The 24,536-nt window shown below is 37.4% G+C and overlaps 1 protein-coding gene across 4 annotated transcripts in view; it reads left to right on the top strand.

The window, feature by feature from the left end:
* Positions 1 to 22,612, top strand: part of DNM1L (dynamin 1 like) — a 36,419-nt gene extending 13,807 nt beyond the window's left edge. Inside the window, exons 3-20 of one of the 4 annotated variants that reach the window (XM_036400231.2) lie at positions 2,896 to 2,934; positions 4,119 to 4,165; positions 5,255 to 5,326; positions 5,807 to 5,893; positions 6,505 to 6,667; positions 7,952 to 8,072; positions 8,682 to 8,813; positions 9,080 to 9,286; positions 9,490 to 9,610; positions 10,490 to 10,645; positions 10,760 to 10,849; positions 11,588 to 11,680; positions 13,475 to 13,531; positions 14,745 to 14,822; positions 17,001 to 17,168; positions 17,814 to 17,923; positions 19,065 to 19,224; positions 20,301 to 22,612. In XM_036400231.2, the coding sequence (XP_036256124.1) occupies positions 2,896 to 2,934; positions 4,119 to 4,165; positions 5,255 to 5,326; positions 5,807 to 5,893; positions 6,505 to 6,667; positions 7,952 to 8,072; positions 8,682 to 8,813; positions 9,080 to 9,286; positions 9,490 to 9,610; positions 10,490 to 10,645; positions 10,760 to 10,849; positions 11,588 to 11,680; positions 13,475 to 13,531; positions 14,745 to 14,822; positions 17,001 to 17,168; positions 17,814 to 17,923; positions 19,065 to 19,224; positions 20,301 to 20,357 (1,958 nt within the window). In that variant the 3' untranslated portion in view covers positions 20,358 to 22,612. The remainder of the gene's footprint in view (positions 1 to 2,895; positions 2,935 to 4,118; positions 4,166 to 5,254; positions 5,327 to 5,806; positions 5,894 to 6,504; positions 6,668 to 7,951; positions 8,073 to 8,681; positions 8,814 to 9,079; positions 9,287 to 9,489; positions 9,611 to 10,489; positions 10,646 to 10,759; positions 10,850 to 11,587; positions 11,681 to 13,474; positions 13,532 to 14,744; positions 14,823 to 17,000; positions 17,169 to 17,813; positions 17,924 to 19,064; positions 19,225 to 20,300) is intronic. The other 3 variants (XM_036400232.2, XM_036400233.2, XM_036400234.2) reach the window with 3 other exon arrangements.
* The last annotated feature ends 1,924 nt before the right edge of the window (positions 22,613 to 24,536 follow it).

Here is a 24,536-nt window from a genome sequence, read left to right as displayed (position 1 = left end):
GGAGGGACAAGTAATACCCTTTGTACTGTGATCACTGCAATAAATAAGAGTCAGAAAATACCAAAGATAAATTTTCCATTAAATGGGAAGTTCTGTATTTTTATAGCAGGCTGATCTGTATATTCTACAGAGAATGTGTGTAATTTGATGGGAAGGAAATGTTCTCATCATGCTTTTGCTGTTTATTGTTGGCCTCTAGTGATTCAGCACATACGGTGTGTTTGATGTGATGATACCACACTGTGGTGTTCTCTGATCAAATTGCAAGAGAAGCAACACTTATCAGAGAACTGGGCCTGGTCTTGTGAATTATTAAATTGGCCTTGCAGTGAAGACCTATAATGGTAGTTCAGAAATGGAAACTCAGAGAGAACATACCAGTGGCCAAGTGGTAAATGCTTATAGGTTCCTTTTTTTTCATTTGTTCCAAGAGAGGAAACTGAACATTGTTCAAATTCTGAGTGGACAGAATTGATCCAGAACACAGGAATAATTAATACAGATCCATTGCTCGATAAATCAATATTGTTTTGTTAGCCTTTTGCTCTCTCCTTCAGATAGGAATCTCTTACCCCTAGCTCCCAAACAGTGTGGCCTGCCTGCTTCACTGGGCTTGGCTTTGTAGAAGCACTAGAGAGGAAGAGCTTTCCCTCAAAAGTGCTTGCAGTCTAGCTGGTGTCAAGGATGGGAAAATTGTACAACAGTTAGTATTTGGGAAGTTCTCATTGCCATGCTGCTGGAAATCCTCTCTGGTGGTGGCCTTTTATGACTCCCAGCAGCTTCTCCCATTGGAAGTGAGTAACATTTCTATTGCTTTAGAGAGGAGATACCTGAATAACTGAAGTCAGTAATCTCTGTATTTTATTGAACTTCTTAAAGGAGTGTTATAGAGTAGGACATAACAAGTACAATTTGGTGGAGGGCAGTCCTGAGAAAAGTCAAGTAATGTATGTGCTTTTCCTGGGAATTAACTAAGGTTTGCAGGTCTTACTACAGGATATGGAAAACCAGAAAAATACAGACTGTTGCTTTATTCATGAGATATGGTGGGTTTTTTTTGGTTTTTTTTTTTGAAAAGCAGGATCTGTTTGTTCTTAATAGCTGCTGTTTTAGTAATTTCTTACAGTGTGTAATACTGGATTTCATCATGACCAAAGTGTCATTTTGTCACACCTTTATCTAGCATTTAATCTTTAGTATAATCAGGTGATTAATTCTTCTGAAGATACTGCCTGAAAAGCTTCCAAAAAGTAACATAACTGAGGGAAGACTGATTTACCAGTTAAATGAGTGATAAAAAAACATTCTTCGTGGAAACCAGAAAAGTGGGTTGCTAAATGTAGGCTAGCTAAAACACTTTCTCCTTGCCTTGAGCATTTTTACCTTTAGAGAAATGCAAATCCTTCCTCCTTTCCTAAAAACTCCTTTCCATTAAATTGGATCTATTGGGAAACTTTTCCATAGATGTTAGCAAGTTGAAATGCAGTGTCTCTGACCTGAGTGTGTCTTTTAAATATTTATTTTAAGAAGCTTATAGATCATACTGAAAAAAAATTATTTATACGTAGAACTAAGCCTAGTACCTGAGTGCAGATTCCCATGCCACCAGAAGGAGAATCATTTAAGACTAAAACAGTGTCTGAGAAGGAAATCATCTCCCAAGGAGGGACATAACCAAAGAGTGCTCGGTCCATATCTTTCAAATGTAACACTTGGAAGTATCTTGCTGTTTATTTTTCTTCCTGGCTTAAGGCCTCTCTTTACTCCCTTAGATTTAATTTTCAAGAGGATATGAGCAATACAATACCGAACATATTGTAGTTTCTTCCTCTATGTGCATTTTATTTTGTTTCCTCTGAACAGTAAATAAAACCTGTTAAATAACCTGGAATGTAGAAACCCTTTAATTTTGCACTTACTTTGGAGACTGGTATGTCATTTTGCCTATTTGCCAACCAATACAAACAAAAGCTTTTTCCTGATGATGTTTCCTTCATAGCTCTTGTGCCTGCAGAAGAGTAGGGGTGAAAGTCTGGTTTTAAAAATTTTTCCTTAACAGATCCAGTCCATAAAAATCATATTTCTGTTGATGACACACACACCTTTGACTGAGCAAAACATCAACTCTCCAGATAAGCTTTTCAAACAGATGAGTTGATTATTATTGTACCACCTGAATTTTGTACCAAACCAAACCAAAAATATCTTTACCATTTTGTCGTTGTTCAGGGTGTTGTACAGACATCACAGGAAAATAGAGTTTTAAATTCATCAGCCCCTCAGTAAGAAGTTGGGTGTTTTTTTGTAACGAAATTTCCGTAACTACTTTGAAAAATTAAAAGTTGAGAAGGATAATGCATATGTTGTCTCTTCTTAAATCTGTCTCAGAACTGATGTTGTTCTTCAATTGAGTCTCAAAAATATTGATGCACAGCATCAAATTTCCTTCCCATACAATAACACTACTTCCAATGACATTAGAAATGTTTCTTTACTCTTTCTGGTTCTTCCTATGAGTAAATTATGAGAAATATATTTTGCCAAAGAAGTTCAGCTCTGTGGAGCTCAGTGGTGCTGTTTTCTGTGTTCAGATAAGAAAATACATTGAGCTGTTGGCATTAGGTGTATGGCAATAATAAGCATCATCAAGTCAACTTTGTTATACAGACTATCTGATTAATAGGCCTCATTTATATGTGTTTAGTTAAGGTCTTATTTCTGTGCATATTGCTAATATGTTACACACTCTCATCAATACTAGAATAGCATGCACATCTGTCTGCATGTATTTGTGCTCTTTATAATTGAATCTGGTACTGAAAGTGAATAAAATGCTATATTAAATATGATTAAAAATGTTAAACACCATTCAATGCTGTTTCTCTTTAACTGCAGACCCTGCTACATGGAAAAATTCAAGACACCTTGCTAAAGGTTGCCTTTATCCACTTGCTTTTTCTCCCTACACCTGAAGTGCATGCTTATATACACTAATCACATACATTTCATGCCACATGATTGATTGTTGATTGATTACACTTTTCCTTTTACACTTCAGCTACTGTGGTGATTATTTTGCTGTCTTGTGATCTGATTGATTTTCAGCTTTCTGACCTTGTTGCATTAGAATGAGATAATTTTTGCTTTTCTTCTGTGCCGTTGCTGCTTCATAGAACTTCCTGCACTTTTAATTCCCAAATCCTTAAAAAAAAAACCTTTGTTGATCAACTTTCTTAAATTTCAACTTAAGTGAAAAAAATGTTTTGAAAAAGATTACTCGATTGTAGGTAAACCATGTGTTTGCCAAAGGGCCAGATTTCTTGTAGACAGTTCTTATAGAGCAGATTGCTGTGTCAGGGAGCTCAGAGGAAATTACCCCAAACTAAAAATTGGAAATGGAACTTGCCTCTAATACTTGGAAACCTAATAGTGAAAATGTGAATATCTTGCAGTGTGATGCAAATTGCTGCCTGCGCTACAAAGCAGGAATTGAACAAAACCTTCTTTGCTGTTTCTGGGACTGCTCTTGCATAGTCCCCAAGTAATTCTGGACCTCAGTGGGGACTGACAAGAGTGAAGATGTTTGGTCCTTGACAGATTTGGGAAGAGACATGTTCTCCTAAGGCTTCTTCGTTATGCAGAATTCTTACGTATTTTCTGTTTGCTTGCTTTTAGTTCTACAGGTTTTTCTAACTTTTTCTTTCAGCTGTAATTTGATCTCACTTGCATGGTTTAGAAAAAAAGATGCTAAATGCTAGTCTTTTCTTTCCCAGGTTTTTAAGCTATTGCTAATAATTCTTTTGTTTTCTGTTACAAGCTGATATTTAGTGAACAAGGCCATTTCTGAAAGATTGCAGGGTAGGTGATTAGCTCAGTCATAGGTAGGAAGGTGGACCTTGTGTAAGACAAATTAGACATAGTAGTGAGGTGCAATGTTTCAATAGCCAGAATCATAAATCTATTTATACTGAGCTATTTAAAACCTAATTGTGGAAAGCTAACTAATTTTTCTTTTGCTGCTTGAAAAAAAAAAATCTCATAGTTTTCAATGAACAGGCCTTGGAAAAAATGTTAGTGAAAAATCTACTTTTTTCTCATGTATCCATTTTTGTTTCCAGAGGTAGATGCTGCAGAATGGGGTAAATTTCTTCATACCAAAAATAAGGTATGTTTACTCTCTTGCTGAAGTAGCAGTGTCATAAATATGTTAACAGATACATAATTCTGTTATCTCTTCCCTTGACTTTCCTGAAGAGAAGATGTTTATTGGTATTATTATACCTGCTGTACTATATGGCAGAGTATTGAAGAATTTGTTTTGCTTTTCATGAGTAGAAAACTTTTGAAAACATAAAATGTTAAAATATCTGTTGTGTGGGTCATTGATTCTGCTGAGTTATCCCAGTCCTTTTTGGGTTATTTTGTTGTTTATTCTATTTTGTGCATTGCGCAAGTCAGAATGGATGTCAAAAAGACAAGGACAGATGTAAGCACAAGTCATTTCAGTCCACTGAAGAATTGACTACTTCAGAGGTTTGTTAGAAAGCTGTGAGAAAGAGAAAAAAGAGCCTCATGTGCATCAGGGTGAAGGAGCACAAACTGAGATGACCTAGCACCTCAGGAAGAGTCAAAGCTGCATTCTTGCTTGAAGACAGTAATATTTTTGTTGGCAGATAAATGATACAAGTGTTTATTATTTTCAAGTGATTTTCTCACCTTCTAGGCAGTGCTAGAATTGAAGTAAAGTTAGAGAGGAATAGAGAGGAAATCAGTGGAAGGATAGCTCTGTGCTAACCTTTTTAGGTCAGTGGCAGGAGAACAGTTTTTACAATGTAAAATTTCAGATTACAAATCTGAAAATGAAACTGCCCTTTGTGCTCTTCACTATGAGAAGGGATTTGGGCTACATGTTGCTTATTAACTTCAAAGGATTACAACTAGACTCAAAATAGAATTAAGTATTTGGAGTTCTCTGTAGGTGGACACAAATTAACAACTTGTGTCTGATATTGGTCATAAGTGCTAATAACTGCCATCTCACAGAATTAGTCAACAGATTAAATACCAATTTCTGAAATTTTTAGCACTGATCATTCCTGTTTACATCAATTTAAGGACTACAAGTAATTCTTACATATTTTTAAAATATTCTGTATAGTTGGAGAGTTTTTCACCATCCCTTGGAGAACATTATTTTGCAGTTAAGTAAGTGAATGCTGTCTTTGATTTTTAAACTTCTTTTTTCTTCCTTCAGATCTATACAGATTTTGATGAAATTCGTCAGGAAATAGAAAATGAAACAGAGAGGATTTCAGGAAACAATAAGGTAAATCCTGTACTGTCCATCTGTTGTCTTGCTATTGATTTTCTTGCTGCTTAAACCTTTCTTAAAGAGTTTCAACAGCTGGGAGTGAAAAGCACCTAACTGTTCTAATGAAGAACATGGGAATACTTCTTGCTATCTTGAGATTTTTTTCACTGTGTTCATGAGAACAATTACTTCAGCTGAAAGACAGAGAATTGTTGCTTTACTTCAAGATTCTGTAATAAAAGTGCAAAAAATAAACTTTCAGTTAAACTTGCTTTAGTTTTTCTACATACCTGGCTTTATGTAATTATAAAACTGGCAGCTGACAAAGACAAAAGAATTGGTTGACAGATGGTTGGCTTTTTTTCCTTGCTATGTGTTTTAAGGTATGTGGTGAAAGAAAGTCATTGTAGTATGAAACTATAGCCTTTGGATTTCATGTGATGAATTTAAATAATCCAAGGCAGTAATTATTACTTCTTATTAATGTATTTCTAGGGGATCAGTCCTGAACCCATTCATCTTAAGATTTTTTCAGCTAATGTTGTAAATCTGACTCTTGTGGACTTACCTGGAATGACAAAGGTAAGGTGCAGAATGCTCCTCTTCTGACTCAGTGTGTATTTTTGAACAAGGTGTGCCTGTTCACTCTTTGTCTTTGTTCTGCGTTGCCAGATAAACTGCTTTCCTGGGGTTAAGTAGTGTTATGTAAATTTGACATGTCACTGTCTTCTGGGGTAAGATTTGGGTTTCTGCTGCACTTTGCTGATGTCAGAGATAGATTTGCTTATGTTTTTCCTCTTTCTACATCTAAGTGATGGTAGGTGTGTGGGCTGCATGTTCCTTGCCATAGAAGTAGTAGCACTGCAGGTCTCAGAGCTGTACCTGCAGATAGATGAGTATTTGGCAACTTGGAAGGTCTCCTCCACATTGCTTCTCCAGGAGTGGCTGTGTGTATTTTGTATAAGAGGCTGTATAAAGTGAGGGTATCCTAAGAGAAATATTCAGATCCTGCTTGTTCGGGTTACAGATAGAATAATTTTCTGAGACATGAAGATGACAAGATGACTTCCTTCCCTGCCCATGCACACATCCCCACCCCACTCTGCCAGTTGTGCGCGTGGTTCTTGGACACCAAGCCTCATGCAGGTACACAGACACAATTTTGAACAGTTCCATCTTGGTTTTTTCTCTAGGTGCCTGTTGGTGATCAGCCTAAAGACATTGAACTTCAAATAAGAGAGCTCATCCTTCAGTTCATCAGCAACCCTAATTCCATTATCCTGGCAGTCACAGCTGCCAACACAGACATGGCCACTTCTGAAGCCCTGAAAATAGCTCGGGAGGTGGACCCAGATGGTAAGCACCAAGGCTAGCTGGATGCTGTAATTCAACTGCTTTTTAAAACTCAATCCTAAAATAAAACTGACGTTGTTTGAGCAAAATATAGTAAGAAAAGTAAATGTCACCACATTTCCTAGAAAATAGAAGTTTGATATTTGCTTAAAGATTTCTTGCTGCAGTCTCTGCAACTCAAGAGGCTGCTGGGATGAATCAATAACTGATAGATTTCTGGCTTGCCAGCAGGCCAAGTAACTGTTCTAATAGTCATGAAGTCACTTCTGTTTCCACAGCAGCAAAATGGTGTTAAGAATGGTCGGGGTTTCCAGAGTTTTAGTAGTTCACAGTGGTCTCTTAGGGCAGTGTCTCTTAGGGCAACTTCATGCTTTATTGTCTAACATTGTTTCCTTTGGTAGAGAAAATATGCCACCCCCACCTAAGTAATTTACTGTCTGTTAGTTTAGTGACTTCTGGTAAGGATAAGATGAATTCTGTGCCCTGTATTTATGTAGGAAGATTATAATTTAAATTTACCTAAGGACTTTGAAACAGATCTGAAGCTACTGCCTGCCTGCTTCTTGCTTTTGCAAAGTGCTGTCAGTACCCTTGACTAACAAATGGCATTGTGTGATTTGAAAGAACATGGATTAATACACTTGGAAAATTAACATACAGAAATTAGGCTAAAATTTAGTGTTGGTACCCTCAAATTTTTCTTTCCATAAAACGTAACATTTCTTGATTGCTTTCAAACTCCGAGTCTGCTTTGACTTGTCTGCCACATAACCTTGAGGGAAAGCCTCTTCTGGCAGTCTGCTCAGTTAAACCATCCTGGTTCAAGATATCCCTTTTATTTTACTCCTGTAAAATGATTGACAGTGTCTTTTGGATCCCTTCCCAAAATTCTGAAACTTAAAGGTCTGGAGTGGCAGATCATGTTGCAGGTTCTTCAGGAGTAATGCTATATAGTAAGAACTACAGTACTAAAGTAGCTACACTCACATGAAAGTTTCAAGACTCAAGAATTTACTGATTTTACTGAGATGCTGGTTTATTTTTTTAGACTCAAAAAGTGTGTTATATTTTAAAGAAAAGGTTCTTGGCACGTTTTTTTTTTCAGAGCAAGAGCTTGTGAAATATTGAGGTCCCAGACAAATCCTGTGTGTGTTAACCTACTGGTTTAGATGGGCAATATTTCCCTATTTAATGAATTTAGGTCACTAATTCTCCATTTGCTGAATTATGAGTTTTAGGTACTCTGATGAAATCAGAACATCCCTGTGAGTGTTTTCCTTTTGGTAGGTCGAAGAACCCTTGCTGTTATCACAAAGCTGGATCTCATGGATGCTGGCACTGATGCTATGGATGTGCTCATGGGAAGAGTGATTCCAGTGAAACTTGGCATCATTGGAGTAGTGAATAGGTCTGTGTGGGCACAGTGGTGCTATTTTTAAAACTCTGTTAATATGAAGTAATGCTTCTGCTTTTTTAGCCATGAATATAGCTTTAAAAATAAGGTGACAATGTTGAAATAAACTTCTGAATAAGCAAGTGAGAAACTTGTTGCTCACTTCTCAAAGCCTTTGTTCTTCCACTCAACCAACTGCTAATGCAGACAGGAGTAGAGACACTTCTAGAACTGTAGTGTCACCACTTCTGCTGTTGTCCTTCAGCTTGAGAGGTGCTCTGGTCAGCTGTTCACATTAGCTCTGATCCAGCACAGGTCCTGTAAATATTAGTCCTAACTGCATATGACTGTGGTTCTGTTTGCTGTATTTTTTTACCTTATTTAGGTCAAATCTCATGTAGTTTTGGTAAGAGCATTGCTTACTCTGTGTATAGTTGCTACCAATACAGATTTGTTGACTATGCTGCATGGAGAAACAAATAAAAACCTTTAAAGTCTAAGGAAGGTGAGTTATGTGTGTAAAGCAAAACCCAGTTGTAAATGTTCTGTCCAGACAAGCAGAAGTGTAACTTACTTTTACTTTGCATCCAGTAACTAGTGTGCAACTTTGCCTTTTACCTTCAGGAGTCAGTTGGATATTAACAATAAGAAGAGTGTGGCTGATTCCATTCGTGATGAGTATGGGTTTCTTCAGAAGAAATATCCTTCCCTTGCCAATAGAAATGGAACCAAGTATCTTGCTAGAACACTGAACAGGTATTCCTTGAAGACATAAACTGATGGGTTAGACATATGTGCAGACCTTTCTTTTTGCCCTTAGTGTCTCTTTTGGTGCTGTACAGTAATGCATTAAAGAAAACTCTGGTTGCAAGCTCTGGTTCTCTCAATTTCTGAATTTACTGTAATTTTCCCAAGTAAATGTTTTCCTTTGGTGGTTATTTTGTGTCTTTTCTCTGTTTTGATGGAGATGATAAAGCTGAGACTTTCCTCCCTTCTAATGAGGGACTGTTTTCTATTTTTAGATTGCTGATGCATCATATCAGGGATTGCTTGCCAGAACTGAAAACCAGAATTAATGTTTTAGCTGCCCAGTACCAGTCTCTACTGAACAGCTATGGGGAACCTGTTGAAGACAAAAGTGCTACTTTATTGCAGCTGATCACCAAATTTGCCACAGAATATTGTAATACTATTGAAGGAACAGCAAAATACATAGAGACTTCAGAGCTGTAAGTACAGATGATTTCCTGCAATATTGACTGAGTGGTTTGGTTCACCCAATGGCTCTTACTGGCTCTCACTGGCAGTATTACTACACTGTTTTTGAATAACATATTCAAAAAAGTTGGAATCCAAGCAACTGTAAAAAAGGTTTTCAGTGAGAGCTTTCTTCTTCTTATTTGCTACTTCAGTTATTATTTTCTTCTTTCAGATGTGGTGGAGCCAGAATCTGTTATATTTTTCATGAGACTTTTGGAAGAACTTTAGAATCTGTTGACCCTCTGGGTGGCCTTAACACAATTGACATTCTGACTGCCATTAGAAATGCCACTGTGAGTGTTCTTCTGTATTTCTGAGTGTTGTGGCTGTATGTTAGATAGGAAGCTAAGGTTTAATTCTTTATAAGAGGCACAACTTTGAGATGGTTCAGTGTTTTCCTGGCAGATTTGGTTTCTTGCTAATATGGGGATTGGTGTTGCTGAGAATTAACGGAGTAAGGCCACTTTTAAATTTTGCAGTATATAATAAAATGTTCACTCCTTCGAGCTTGACTTTGAATGTCAGACATGTCAGTCTGCTTTTGTACTGTGTCTGTTGTGTGTGGACAGACAGGCAGGTTTCTGCATGATCTTGGAGCATGAGGTACTTCATAGCAATGATCTGTGTGTATGTTCCTATCCTCCTGTAAATGTAAAATGTAAAAACAGGATTTAGTAACAGGAAAGATGTCATATTTCAGGTCAGAGATGTTATATGTGTAACTAAGCATTGGTCTGTGGGGTCATAAATGAAGTTACTCCAAACACTGAAATTCACCTATCTTGTTGGTATGGCATTAGTTGTCCAGGACTGTCCAATAAATAATGGCAGTTTCTCTCTCTGAAATTAGAAAGAAAATGTCTTTGTCTTTATAATGTATTTCTTCAAAATTTGGATCCTCAGATGTGCAGAAGCATTGTTCAGATTTGTAAGCCTAAAGTGACATGAGTAGGTAGAAATCTCTGAGATTGTATAAGGATACTAGTTAATCATTGTTTAATACATTTTGTCTTAAAGATAGGAACTTACAGCTTTTATTTTTACATATACTTGAGATTTCCTCTGGGTATCAGTGTGACCTGATTTATTCTGGGCCTCATTAAATGCTACTTCTTAAAAATGCTTCATGTTTTATAAGCAATTTAGCAGCTTTTTCCCTCCTTTTGAACCAGGGTCCCCGTCCTGCCTTGTTTGTTCCTGAGGTTTCCTTTGAGTTGCTGGTAAAAAGGCAAATCAAACGTTTGGAAGAACCGAGCTTGCGCTGTGTGGAGCTGGTTCATGAGGAAATGCAGAGGATTATCCAGCACTGTAGTAATTACAGTACACAGGTAAAAATGCATGCTCTGCAGCTGGGATTGTAATCATGGCCTGTGTGTGGGTGTGTGATTACTTGCTTAAAAACTTCTGGAAGTCTCACCAGTAAAATTTGGGTTTGTTTTTAGGAATTACTGAGGTTTCCTAAATTGCACGATGCCATAGTTGAAGTAGTAACTTGTCTTTTGCGTAGGAGACTTCCTGTCACAAATGAAATGGTAAGTTTCCATCTACTGTAATTTTGCTGGTAAAAGTGCATGTTTTCTGGAGTCTTGATGTTTCTGTTTGCACAGGAACCCAAGTTATTAAAGGAATCTTAACTTATTTGTTAAATTGATAGTTATTTAATATGTACACGTTTTGATGTGTTCACATTTAATATGTACACACTCTTCTATATTAGAGTATAGATACATATAAAACAAACGGGTGGGGTTAGGGTGAAGCATGTTGTCCCCTATGTTTCAATTTCCCAAGAAGAATTCTACAATTTCACATCTTCTAGTCTTCCTCATATAGGTTATTTCCCTCCTTTGTAACAGAAGCTGTGCAATTACTGTAGAGTTTGGGGTGCAGTGATGAAAATTAAATTGTAATCCTTATTCTGTGTGTTTCAGAGGCATGTAATGCCCTTTACCTAGTGAAAACTAAAAGTTCAACTTGTACCTTTAAATAAATGTTTTAATATTAAAATCTGATTAGGACTGCCTGTTGGGAAGTAGAGTGTTTCAGTATTTGACTCTGCATTTGATGTGAACAGCAAAAATAGTTTTTTATATTCACTGTCCCTCACAGTGAACCATCTGCCCCTGGTTCACTTATTGTAGGTGGTTTGTGACTGAGTGATCTTTGCTATGGGCAGTTAGGCTGTGCTTGCCAGCATTGTAGGTCATTGCTCTGCACTGGCATTAGGTTTACTCCCTGAATTTTTGATCTGGGAATATTTTGCATTACAGGTTCATAATCTGGTGGCCATTGAGTTAGCTTATATCAATACCAAACATCCAGACTTTGCTGATGCCTGTGGGTTAATGAATAACAACATAGAGGTAAGAAAGTATGTTCTGTTAAAAAGTTTCTTGTCTCTTTAAGTGAAGGTGAAATTCATAAAATAACAAATACTTCAGCTTCTTTCCTTGAAGCACATTTCTACATTTTGAGGCATGAGAAATGTGTTAAATTATGAATATGGTGTATACTCTAGTGATCTGTGGATTTGTTAATTTCTATTGCATATTACATTTAGGATCACTGGTTGGTACTTCACCAAAAGGATTCTCTCTGTTTTTCAGCCTGGAAAATAAGATGGGCATCTAATTGAGTATTACCTATGAAATGAAATTTTTTAAGGCCAACTTTAAATATGTAGTTGTGAAATGGTGTTCATGTTGAACTAACTGCATTTTGTCTTTGACACAATGTATCAATAATGTTCCTCTCATTCATGAAAGGATAACACAAGTATTGTTTCCTCTGTTCAGGTTCTAATTTCTGCTTGCTTTTGGTTTTGTTCTTGAATCTCTGTGTTACCACACTTCAGCCTCCCTGAGACATTCTCTCAGTCTCCCGTCAGTAATCTTGTGTTTTCAAGTCCAAAGCTGATAATACTTGTTGCTGCCATCATCCTGTGGAAGCAGTTCAACAACCAATCTGCTCTGCTCTGCTCTGTTAGATTGGAAGAGCCAATCTGGTGTTTTTGCAATCTCACTAATAAGAGCTCATTAATACCCTTGTGTTTATCCAACACATCATTTTCATTCATCACAGAATCATAGAATGGCTTGGCTTGGAAGGTCATCTTATTCCAACCCTGCTGCCATATGCAGGGACACATTCCTCTAGACCAGGTTGCTCAAAGTCCCATCCAACCTGGACACTTCCAAGGATGGGGCAGCCACAGCTTCTCTGGGCAACCTGTTCCAGTGCCTCACCACCCTCACAGTAAAGAATTTCTTCCTATGGAATATGTAATTTAAACCTACTCTCTTTCAGTTTGAAGCCATTCCCCCTTGTCCTGTCACTACATGCTCTTGTAGTATTTCTTTTTTAAATGCTTACATTAAAATTTTTACTCTATGCAAGTTCTTCTATAATCTATAAAATTTCTTCCTTCTGTACATATATTCTGTACTGACTAGGCATGCATTTCAATTTGATTGGTAGACTGCTCTTTAATCTAGTTCAAAAAGAATGTGTATGGAAACTGCTGTGAGTACAGAAATTATGACTTTGTGAAGCTGAACATACAAAATTGTATCATTGTGTGTTACTTAAAGTAGTTCTTTCCTAATGTTTTCCTAAACAGGACATTGACATTTTTAAAGAACCAAACCACGTAAACCCAAGCCTTATTCGGTGGACAATCAATTGTTAATTTCAAGCAAATTCAGACATTTCTTTGTCCTAATTGCTTCAAATTCTATTTTGCTATGAAGCAAATTCTGCTGCCTCCTTCATTTTGGGCTAATCATGTGCTGGTCACAGAATCAAATCCTTTAGATTTCTTGGAGGATTTACAACTTAATGAGGGCTGTAGAGTATCTGTGGTGAGCCAAATTGTGGAGCTTTGATATTGTTTTTTAAATGCTCAAGCTTTAATTAGGGAGCATGGTGCAAAAAAACTTAGCAAAACTTCTTATATTTAGAATTTAGTTTTGACCAGGTAATCAAAGCATCCAAATAATCAAGGGTTTCATAGACCCCACAGTATTAGCATGGCACTGGATGAGATGAAATTACTCAGGTTTGTGTCTAAAATGGAAGTCATCTGTAAAATGTGGATCTTGCCTGTGTGTTGATACAGAGTAGTACATAACTGAGATCTTGCTGGATTGTTTTTAAAGGAGCAAAGGCGGAACAGGTTAACCCGGGAACTGCCTTCTGCTGTGCCACGAGACAAGGTAAGTAAATGTTTGATTTTATTTTTTACATAAAGCTGAATGCTTTCTCCTAGATCCAATCTAAGTATTGGAAATTTTCATACGCTGCTCTAGTAACAGTCTTGGGAGCTTCCAGGTATTGAGTTTTTTCTTTTCAGTTTCATAAGATAGAAGTGGAATATAATTTTCTTTTCTTTTTTCTTCTATAATTTTCTTAAAGATGCAATTTTTGGGAGGTTTTAAATCTGGTATTTCAGAAGACTTGTCTATAAATTTAATAATACACTTATTACTTGAATTTTGTCATCTCAGGTAAGGTGTAATATGCCTGCAGATGTTGGAGATGAACTCAGAACTTTCATGCTTAAATTTGTAGCTGAGACACACTGATTTTAAAAGATAAACAAGTAATTTAAAATGTCCAGTGCCAACATAGTGACTTATGGTTGGTTTTTGTTAAGTCACTCTTAAAACTGCCGTTTATTGCAGTCTTACTTTCTTTGGCAGCAGATGTTGGAGGTGACATTTTCAGTTGTTCATGTATTCTGTCTCTGGAGCTTGCTTAATTTAATCAGGTTTGGGGATTAGTGCAATGGCAGGAGTGAAAGAACCAACCAAATGTCATGGAAAACACTGTCTGGCTGTAGAAAATAACAGTCTGACAACAAGCTGGAATTTTAGACAGTTATTTAATACTTTGTGAATTACTAAGAATTCAAAGATAGAGACCATAGTTTAGGATCCTCATCAGGTTGTAACAGGAGTTTCTACAGTTGATCGAAATCTGTTCACTAAGTTCATTACCTTAAAAAGTGAGACAAAGTCCCAGAGTAGATCTAATTCTGTTGCCTTTAATCAGTCTAAGACAACTGATGGATGAACTGGAAATTTAAGGTAGCTGTCTAGAGATTGCTTTCAGTGCTCTTTGATCCTTCGTTTTATTGATTTCATAGTTAAATCATCAGTGTAGGAGCTTAAATGAAATTGAAGGTTAGATAATCCAAAATAACTGTCTTGGAGATGCTTTTTATTTTTTTTTCCTTCTCTTTTCTTTCTTCTTTTTTTCTTCTTTTTTTTCTGCTTCTATTACTTTTTTTTCTTGCAAATTCAAAATATTTCTTTTCTGGATTTTGAAAGATGCTAGTAGGTAAAAGTGTTTACAATTTGCTAGGTAAATTTGGTGGTCTTCAGTTGAATTTTTTTTCCCTCTCCCTGCATTTTTTACCTTCCTTAGTCTACTAAAGCTCCAGGTGCATTGGCACCTGCTTCCCAGGAGACTGTTACTGCTGCTTCTGCTGAGGCTGATGGCAAGGTCTGTCTTGATTTCTCCTCTAAGCACTGCATGCACGTTTCTGTTGTGGTGCACTCCAGGTGTAAGGAAAGCAGTTTGTCCCTGGTGTTCTGTCACCAACAGTGTGTCCTACCCAGTCTGGATGTCCTCCCCAGTGTGGATTACTTGGCACCACTGGTTTTATGTGCAGTGGCATGTCAAGACATGCCGTGAGGTGGCCAAGTCACTGCTTTCTCTTTGAACTCTTGTTTGCAATATGTTGTGGTGCAAATATGCACCTAATTTGCCTCAAACTGTCCATAGATGGTTGGGTGCAACAGTACTGTAACCAAAAGTCTAGAGCATGGCTGTTAAACTGCATGTTTTTATTGTGTTGACAGTTAAAGAAGGAGGACAGAAGATAGGCTAAAATGTGAGTTTCCTGCTTCCTGCAGGGAATCTTTACAGGCTTTGTTCAAACTGAACCTCCTTTGTGTTGTTTTGCATAATTGTTGAATCCCTTGTTTACTTATATTTGTGAAATGTGTTCTGCAGTGTTTTTTACATGTCAGGTGTGCTGTCTCATGTGTTAAAATAACAGCTCATTATTCCTCTGAAGGCTTTTCTGCTAATTGCTCTTGCTAGGAGTCAGAAAAGATGGTCAGTCACAAGTTTGTGTATTAGGGGTACCAAGGGGACTCAGGCTTTCTGCTTTATTGCACATTCAGATTTTAATGCAAAGCTTCCATTTCTGTCCTGAGCAAAGTGGTTCAAGACAAATCTAGTAAATAATAGAATTTTAACTATTATTTTTATCAGTGTTTTAGAGGCTTTGATATGCTGCAAAATTTAAAAAGAAACCAAGAGCCACTGTGAAGATAATGTTGTGACTTAGGAAGTAGCAGGAAGCTGCCAGATTTGGTTTGCATTTTCCATAAAACTTGTCCTCCGTGAGGTGATACATTTCACACTCTGCCTTTGTGACTTTGTTTCTGAAACTGCTTTGGAGGTAAAGCAGGCTCCACAGCAATGCAGAATGAGAGTGGCATTTTTGTCATTTTGAACAGCTGTCTTGCAATCAGAAATCATGCAGTGGAGCTTTCCTTAACAATAATTTTCTCTTATTAGCAGAGTTTGATTTGAATTCCTAGTGTGTTGTACAATGCCTCTGAGCAATTTAAATAAAATTTTTGATGTGTGCAGCCTAGCTGAGTTTCCTCCTGTATGCTGCTGCTTGTATTCTACTTGCTATGCTTTGTTCCTCACTTTTTTTTTAGATTTAAGATCAACCTGTGGTGTTTCATTGTAAACACAATAGATAAATTTAGCTTTTTTCCTCCTATATCTGAAGCAAGACAAGTACAAAGCCTTCAATGACCTTTTTCAAACAGGACTAGATTTTAAAGCACACAGTAAATAGAAGAGATATTAGGCTTGTGGAAAGGTATAAAATAAAAATTGCCCCTATTCTACATCAAAATAAACTTTGGGGTTTTTAATAGTAATTAACATATGGTGGATACCATCCACTAATATTTCTTTTGTTCAGTGATTCCTAATGTTTGAGAGTTGGGTGTTACATCTTTTTCTCAGAAGATTCATGAGTCATTCTTTGTCTGAAACTCCCCAGAATCTCTGATCTTCACTTTGAGAGGATGAAGATTTTTGTTTTGATTTGTTATAAAAAAGCCTTCTGTAAATTCTGACAGCACAAATATGATCATAGCTGTGCTACCTCAAAACAGAAATGTGCATTTTTTTGAGCTGTTACTGTAAGAAACTTAAGTTTGTATTTAAATAAAACTTAAGTATTTAAATTCAAGTATTGCAAGAGCTGTGGTGATCTTCAAAATATATTTTCAGAATGATCCTGATAGTATAGGATGTGTGGTCAAAGCCAAATGACTTAGAGACCACCCCATATTTCAGAAGTGATTTGTAGACCCTTAAAATGCTGTAGAACTTCTCCAGGTGAGACATTTTCATACCCTTTATTAGGGACAGTATGAGTTTTAAAAGCTTTCATTTTACTGGTACCTTTTGTGAGCTGTAACCAGCGAAGAGACAATAAATGTGGGGAATGGGAAGAACAGAATGAAGGAATATACCTATGAAAATCTTATTTTTAGTGAGTTTTACCTGTAGTGATTTGATCAGATGCTTCTCTGTAGCGGCCAGGTTCTAATTCTGCCATGTTTTTTCAATGTGCTGTTTGTGCAGAATCCTGCTGTAGGAGCAGATGCACCTCAGGAGTCTGGAACAGGCAACTGGAGAGGAATGCTGAAACCCTCCAAAGCAGAAGAGGTATCAGCAGAGGAAAAATCCAAGCCAGCTGCAGCCCTACCTGCTAGTCCTCAAAAAGGACATGCTGTAAACCTATTAGATGTGGTGAGTCTTGGAAGACAAATTCCTTTTCTTTGTAGTTCAGTCTCAGGAAAGAAAACATCTCAATTCCAGCTCTTGTAACTTTGCTGCTAATATGCGGTCTCTTTGTAAATAATTACCACTATTGCAACAAGGAGCTCCAGCCAGTCTCTTCTGCTTTGCTCCTTGCCTGATTCCAATCTCCCTGCAACCTCCCTGCCTGCTCCAGTTTCAGGCTATGGTTGGGATAACTGGCTTCCTTTCAGAAATTCCTGTGCAGGTGAGCTCCTTGGCTAGATAGCTGATGGTACAGAAGCAAATCTTAGCTCAACTCAAATTCCTGCTCTTCTTGTGCTGAATTTTAGTGTTTATATTAAAGGAGAAGAACCATTAAAGACAAAACCCACTTAAGTTAAAAACAGATGGAGATATTTGAAGTATTTGGAGACATTTAGAAAAAATGTAGTGGTGCCCTCTGACCTTTGTTTCACATATGTGGATTTTGATATGTCTCTAGTTTTAATTCTGAAGAATTATAGGTTTGTTGCAAGACAGATTACATCTATCAAACTCAGGCTAAAAGAGCAGTAGTTAGAGTTTTGAGTTGTAATGCAAACAAATGCAAATGAGCAGAATTGGTAAGCTGAGGGTTTTGTTTTTTTCACACAGCCTGTACCTGTTGCACGCAAACTTTCTGCCCGTGAGCAACGAGATTGTGAAGTGATTGAACGACTTATTAAATCTTACTTCCTTATTGTCAGGAAGAACATTCAGGACAGGTAAACCCAAACTTCCTTGAAATATTTAAACCATGCAAATATTGTGATATTTCAAGAATCATATCATGTTATTTTTATCATGTTCTTATGTTTGTAAGAAGAGAGAAAATAAATTTATTTTTTAGAAGCGACAGCAGCAGTAAAATTTGACCCTTCACAGAATGAAGCAGTTTGAAGAAGCACTTGTTTCCTCTAATGGTTTCAAGTTCTGTATATTATTAAGTAAAAGGTTTAATTATTTAGGAGATGCCTGCTTTTCTGGAGGATGCTTCAATTCAGCTGGAAGATTTGCAGCAAATAACTGGAATAAACTCTAGGTGCTGTGTACCCTGACAGAATTTAGCTTTCCCATCCTGTAGTTTCAAATGGGAAGGTCAATTAATAGGAGCTAGTGTGTGGCTCAGTTTTCTAGCACTTAGCTATAAGGGTGGTAATGGCATAAAAAAAGTTCTTTCTGCTGTAGAAAAGTCATACTTTTTTTTAATAAGGAATTCTATAAAACTTTTTTTGCTTATGTCTTTGTGGAAAGGTCTAACTTCATATATAATTTTTATGTATATGGGAAGTCTGGAGGGAAGTACAGGAATCTGGAAACCAAATTTTAGAGCAGGTTAGTGAGACTTATAGGTGTTTTAGTCTATCCAGTAAACTGATATCTTCATTATATTTTTTAGTATTTCATGGCAGGGGAGTGCTTTGTTTACCTTAACTTTACTGCACTCTTTGTACTATGTAATATCAGAGATGTGAATTATTTCTTTGCCTCTTTCTCTTCCCATTTACACATAAAATTTGGTGTTAGGGTTGACATACTTAAATGTGTGTCATCCCATGCACAGTAGAGATAGGTTGGTTTGTAATGAGCAAAGTTATTTATTCTCATTTTGTGTTTTACACTGTTCATGTTTTTTACAATGCAGCATTTCTATTTGGAAGAAATTAAGTTTATATGAATTAGTTCTACTCTGATATTGTACATGATGCTTTTACTTGAGAGAGTTTTTATTTATAGTAGTGATAGATTCCTGGCAGTCTGAGCCAATGCTGTGTGTAGCTGCTTGCCCTCATTGTGCATTCTTCATCTGGACCAGACCTGGTTTTCAACAATTATTTTAAAGAAGCAATCTTGATGTGCTTGCAGTGTGCCAAAGGCAGTGATGCATTTTCTGGTGAACCACGTGAAGGACACTCTCCAGAGTGAGCTGGTGGGCCAGCTGTACAAATCCTTGTTGTTGGATGACCTTCTCACAGAGTCTGAGGACATGGCACAGCGCAGGAAAGAGGCAGCTGACATGCTCAAGGTAATGAGGACATCAGGATCTCCTGGGAGCAGTTCACCATATCAGTTGGAGGCTTTTTGAAGACTTGTTTTCCTTTTTTCTTTACTGTTTTTTAAGACTGTGCCAGTGTATTGCTTTTCTCTGCTAGAGGAATTAAAAGCAATACATGACCAGAAAGGGTTACATATGAGCTTTAAACCTGCAGTTTAGCAGGCTGGATAGAAAGTAGGTGCAGTTTCTCTTTTATGGCAGGCTTTTAAAATTGTGTATGGTGAAGAAGTCTGCCCTTCTTGAGAATTTAATGGGTTGCCACTTGTTTTGTGTCTTGCTTTGGAAAGACAGGTGCCTGCTAGGGAAGGCAGGAGCCTCCCTTGAAATGGAGAATGTAAACTGCCCCCTCCAAATTGCTATAAACTTTAAATTAAGGGGCTCTCAGGCAAAAATATGGGAGCAGGAATAACAGTTCTTTATCAGGGAAGAAAATAAAGGATAAAATAAACAGTGCAGTAAACCAAAACAACACTGACAAAGAACACAACCTGCCAGCCCTGTTGGTCAGGGTGCTGGTAGCAGTCCAATTGGAAATGTGGCTGCAGCCCTCCTGGAGTGTCAGGTGTGGTTCTGCTGGAGCAGGGATCCTGTAGAAAAGGGTGTAGTCTTCCTCTGAAGTACCAGTGGAAGAGGCAGCTGTTCCTCTGGGAAATCCAATAGAGAAGCCACGCTGGTGTTCCAGAATCTCCAGATTATATCAGGGTAGGAATGCTTGGCTCCTCCCTCTGGGCAGAGCAGCTCACGATGGGATGCTGTAGTTCTTATCAGCCATGCAGTGACATTCAATAGCTGTTATCAGCAGATGTCTCCCCAGAGGGAGGAGTGGGTGTGGAAGATTAAAGGAAAACTGCCCACTTAACAGAAGACAACTGCCATACAGATGGCAAATAGAATACTATTTGCCTGACAATCCAGGACATTTTGTAATGACACTGATTAGCTTTGGCTTGATTTTCAGCTTTGCACTTCCCAGACTGCTGCTGTTTTGTCCCTGGGAAATCTCTGCAGCATAGCTAACTCTGGCTTTTGTGTGTTCCTGTGTGCAGGCCCTGCAGCGAGCCAGCCAGATCATTGCAGAGATCCGAGAGACACATCTTTGGTGAAGACTGTATCAGCCACACTATTTATATGCATTGGAGGTTACATTGGCTTGACAATTGCTAGGCATGGTATACGGAGTAGAATTTTTATTTATGAACTCTTCTTATCTGTGTACTGCAACTGTGTAAATCTGCTCATGTAAAGACAGTTGGTTTGATTTGCAAACAGATAAACATGCTGTATTTTGCAAAAGAAGTCGTATTTAATCCATATAATAAATGGCTCTAAATGTTTCCTTACCAGGTTTCTGGTGCAAATTAAAGCAGACCAAGTCTTCTGTCTCAGTGACAGTCTCATTTGAACTTGGGGAAAAACATTCAAGTTCCAGTGCCTGACTTGCTGAACAGGTTGCCTGTGGTTAAGACAGCCAGTGTAGTCTTGTGGCATAGTTTTAAGCTGCTTTTCCAGTAGAAGTTTCAATACTGTGAAGACAAGAGAGCACCGAGTATTTTCTTTCATGAATATATTGCATGCACTGTGGCAGATGGAGGTCTCCATTTTATAGCACAGTAGAGATGTCGAGCGTATTACTATGTATGTGTGTTCCCTTTTTTTTTTCTCTTTGTCCCCAAATGTTTCAATGGCAGACAAAACTTCAGACTTGATTTCGTCGAGTATCATGTAGGAAGAATTAGCCTGGAGCTTGTGAACAAGAACAGCCTACTAAAAAGTGGCTGCAGAGTTATTAACGTGCACTGGAGCTTGTGTATGAATGTTGGAGTTTATAATCAGGCACAAGGACACCTTCCCCTTCCTCCCCCCTGGGACCAAGCCCCTGGACCATCTGATAGTAAATTTGCTCTGGCAGAACTGAAAAATAAAACTGGATTTCAAAACTGTCATGGGATAGTAAGCGTTTCTTTTAAAAACAGATGAAGTTGGCCAGGGAGAAGGGGATGCCCACAAATTCTGCAAATTTTGGAATGTATGACAGTATGAAAGAAAGTCTGTGGAATTGGAATATTTATATCAGAGATTACAGTTGCTTTTGAGGAAATTTTATTATGCTGTAAGTAGCTTTTTTTTTTGAGGACAATCGTAAAATTATTAAATTGTAGGTTGGAAATTGAGTTGATGAGGTTTCTTTTTTTGTTTTGATTATAATTCATACAGACGACTATTGATCACACTAGCCTTGAAAAAGTAAACATTTTAATTTTTATGAATAAAAATTTATTTAAACTCCAGCCAGCATACTTGCATGTACTTTTCAAGCAGATTCACTCTTTTTGTATAAAGTGAAAATGTTTACTATAGTGTTGCTGATACTTTTTCTTTAACACAACTTGCATGAAAAATAGGACACTGCTGTTAACCTCCATGGCTTGATTTTATGGTATTGGGCCACGATATTGAGGTTTTCATTACCATATGCAGTTCCTTCCCTCTGAAATCAGTTAGCAAAAAAGGAATTCCTATGGTAAGCTGCTAAAGATTGAAAATTTAAAAATTCAGTTTACAAGAAGCTCTGTTTAAAAACGTATTTTTCTCATGGTAATCTTCAGTTCGGCATCAATATGAGCACAAGGAGTTAAGTCTGACAGATGCAACTTTTGGATACTTCATGTATGATCTGAGGTAATTGGTGCAGAACACAGAAATACATATGGTGTATTTTTAAACAGCCTAAAAAGTCATGGTGTATGCATTACATGAATGTATGCATTACATGGTGTATGCATTACATGTAATGAATACAAAGGAGGTACTTTTATCTTGCATTGTATCCAGGTATGGTAGTTCTCACATTTAAGAAATATGACTGAAGTGCAAACTACTTTTTAAATCAATTTGGTGATCAGTGAAAGCTTTTTAAGTTTTGTCAAAAGTGTTACATTTCTGTTTGATACTTCTCTCCCTTTTGCTTTCAACATCCAAGAAGTTTTCAACAAGGTAGTGCCGTCCATAAGTGATCTGCTTCCTAAGCTTTAACTCTCAGAGTTCAGTCAACAGTCTCTTTGTGAAGAAATACTCTGATTTGTAAAGTTTTGAAATGCTGCACAAAGCAAATGAATTTCATTTATTGAAGAAATTCTTGCAAGTGATACCTGGCTCTGTAATGTTATGTGGAATTTCCAGTATTAATTTGGTTTCTGAAATGTTATGACTTTTTTTGTTTAAGTTTCACAAAAAGTTTCAATTTGGTAATGTTTGAGTGCCAAGAAATGAACTTGATTTGTAATCCTTAATGCAAGACTTTGAAGGTCCATGCTGTAACAATCCTGTTATTTAATAAACAGATAATACACAAAATTAATTACTCCAGAAATAGTTTTGGACTGACTCGTAGTTCTGGTGGCAGGACTTACATGCACTTATAAGTTAGTAGTGTAAGTACCTATATGTGTACAACCTTAATGATGATTTCTCTTGTTCTCACTCAATTCTGCATTCTTGAATAGTTCCATAACTCATAATGTAGACAGGCTGCTCATGCCTGCTGATAGGTTTGAAACAAGCTGTGTTCTGGAACTGAGCTAAAATACTTCAAATGCCACTATTACTGCCAGCATTAAAAGAAATTATGGGGAAGCTGTGGAAAAAAGCCTAATGAGGACAGCAACTGAAAAATTCCCAGATTAGAATGATGGTTTACATACTGTCTTCTAATCACCTTACTTAATTTAAACTTGAAAAAATGTTGTCACTAGTGCACAAGTTTTAGCTAACTTGCTCTCCAGTGGGGAGAGAATCATGGAGGGGAAAACCGCCTGTAGCCAAGTTCAGATTAGTAAATGTCTGACAGATACCTGAGCTGTTGTAGTCCTGCTGTAACTAAAACACAGTATCCTCCTGATGTGAACAGTTTCTGTTCAGTAGTCAGGTTCAAATTTTACTTAGTGAAACAGATGGGTAGAAGGGGTAGTGGTGTCTTTGTGCTTCAGACCTTACTCTGAAGTAAATGGAGCAGATGTTGTAAAACCTGCCTTTGTTCATTGCTGTGTGGATGAATGACAGATGCCAGATTGGATATGGCAGACTCAGATCCCTGCTTTATGGACCAGGGCAGGGGAAAGAAACAACTTGCCACTTTGTTGTGCCTCTATTGGGAACTTGAATGGAATTATCATGGGTTTTTTTTTTCTCTAGTTTTCTCCTTCAGCTGTGAGAGCAGTGGGTAGCTGGTGTTTCCTGTAGTCACTGAGGATCTCCACTGCATCCTCTTTTTGTTGCTAATTAAACACTGCTTTGAGGTGAGAGGCAGAGGATTGATTCCTCAAAGTTTAATACCGCTTGGATATGGTTTTGTGCTCAAGGACACTCTTTAAAACTAGTGAAGGTGCTTTCATGCTCCCATAGTTTTGAGTTTACCTGCTGCATGCCCTTTCACCCTTTACCTCTTAACTGGTAGGTGCCACAATAAGGTTAAATTCAAGTCTTCCAGGTTGTGCTGTACAAATGTTTTTGGTGGAGCTTTTTTAGTTTGTTGGTTTTAGGTTTTTTTAAATATCTTGCCCAAATAATTACTTTTCTTTTTGCACTTTTAAATCATGCATCTGTAACCATGTTAAATACTTTAATATTAATTACTCCTTATTCACATTTGAACAAGTTTGGACAATTTCTTTCTGATTGTCTGAATGTGCCTGTATATAAGAATTAAGACCAGGCTAAGAAAGAATTGTTGATTTTTTCCAGTCATCCTTGACCCAAGTGTTCAAATGCTCAGTTGTGATGGCCCTCTGTGCTCATGGCAAGTAGTGCTGGTATCCAGCTGTTTCTCTGCAAGAGTTAGGGAAGGGTTTGGAGTCCTAGGACTTGGTCAAAGGCAAGCATGGACTAAATTTATTTGGGTTAGTGAATCTTATTAGAAATGGATAGATATGTGTGTCTGTACCATTTGCTGATGACAGAAAACAGGCAGGAAAGAGATCAGACACGAAACACTACTTAATCCTGAAGTTTTTCCTGTTACCAGAAACTCTCAAATGGGCTCTGTTGTATTTCTCTGGAGGTGAACATGGATGGGTGTGTACTGGAGCATTTTGGTCCCAGGTGCATGTTTCTGATTTGCTCCAATGCTTCTGTCATTTAAGGAACAAGGTGGCTGTGTTAGGTGGATGGACTTTCCCTTTCCCCTTCCCTTCTCCCTTTTCTTCTATGTACTTTCTTTGAGGTAGAAATGACTCAATTACTTTTCTTTGTTATGGAATAGAGATTAGGCTAGAGATGTTTCATTA

Source organism: Molothrus ater, chromosome 5, assembly GCF_012460135.2.
Source record: "Molothrus ater isolate BHLD 08-10-18 breed brown headed cowbird chromosome 5, BPBGC_Mater_1.1, whole genome shotgun sequence".
Taxonomy (NCBI): domain Eukaryota; kingdom Metazoa; phylum Chordata; class Aves; order Passeriformes; family Icteridae; genus Molothrus; species Molothrus ater.
The sequence above is the reverse complement of the archived record's forward strand: the minus strand, read 5'-3'. Positions and strand labels throughout refer to the sequence as shown.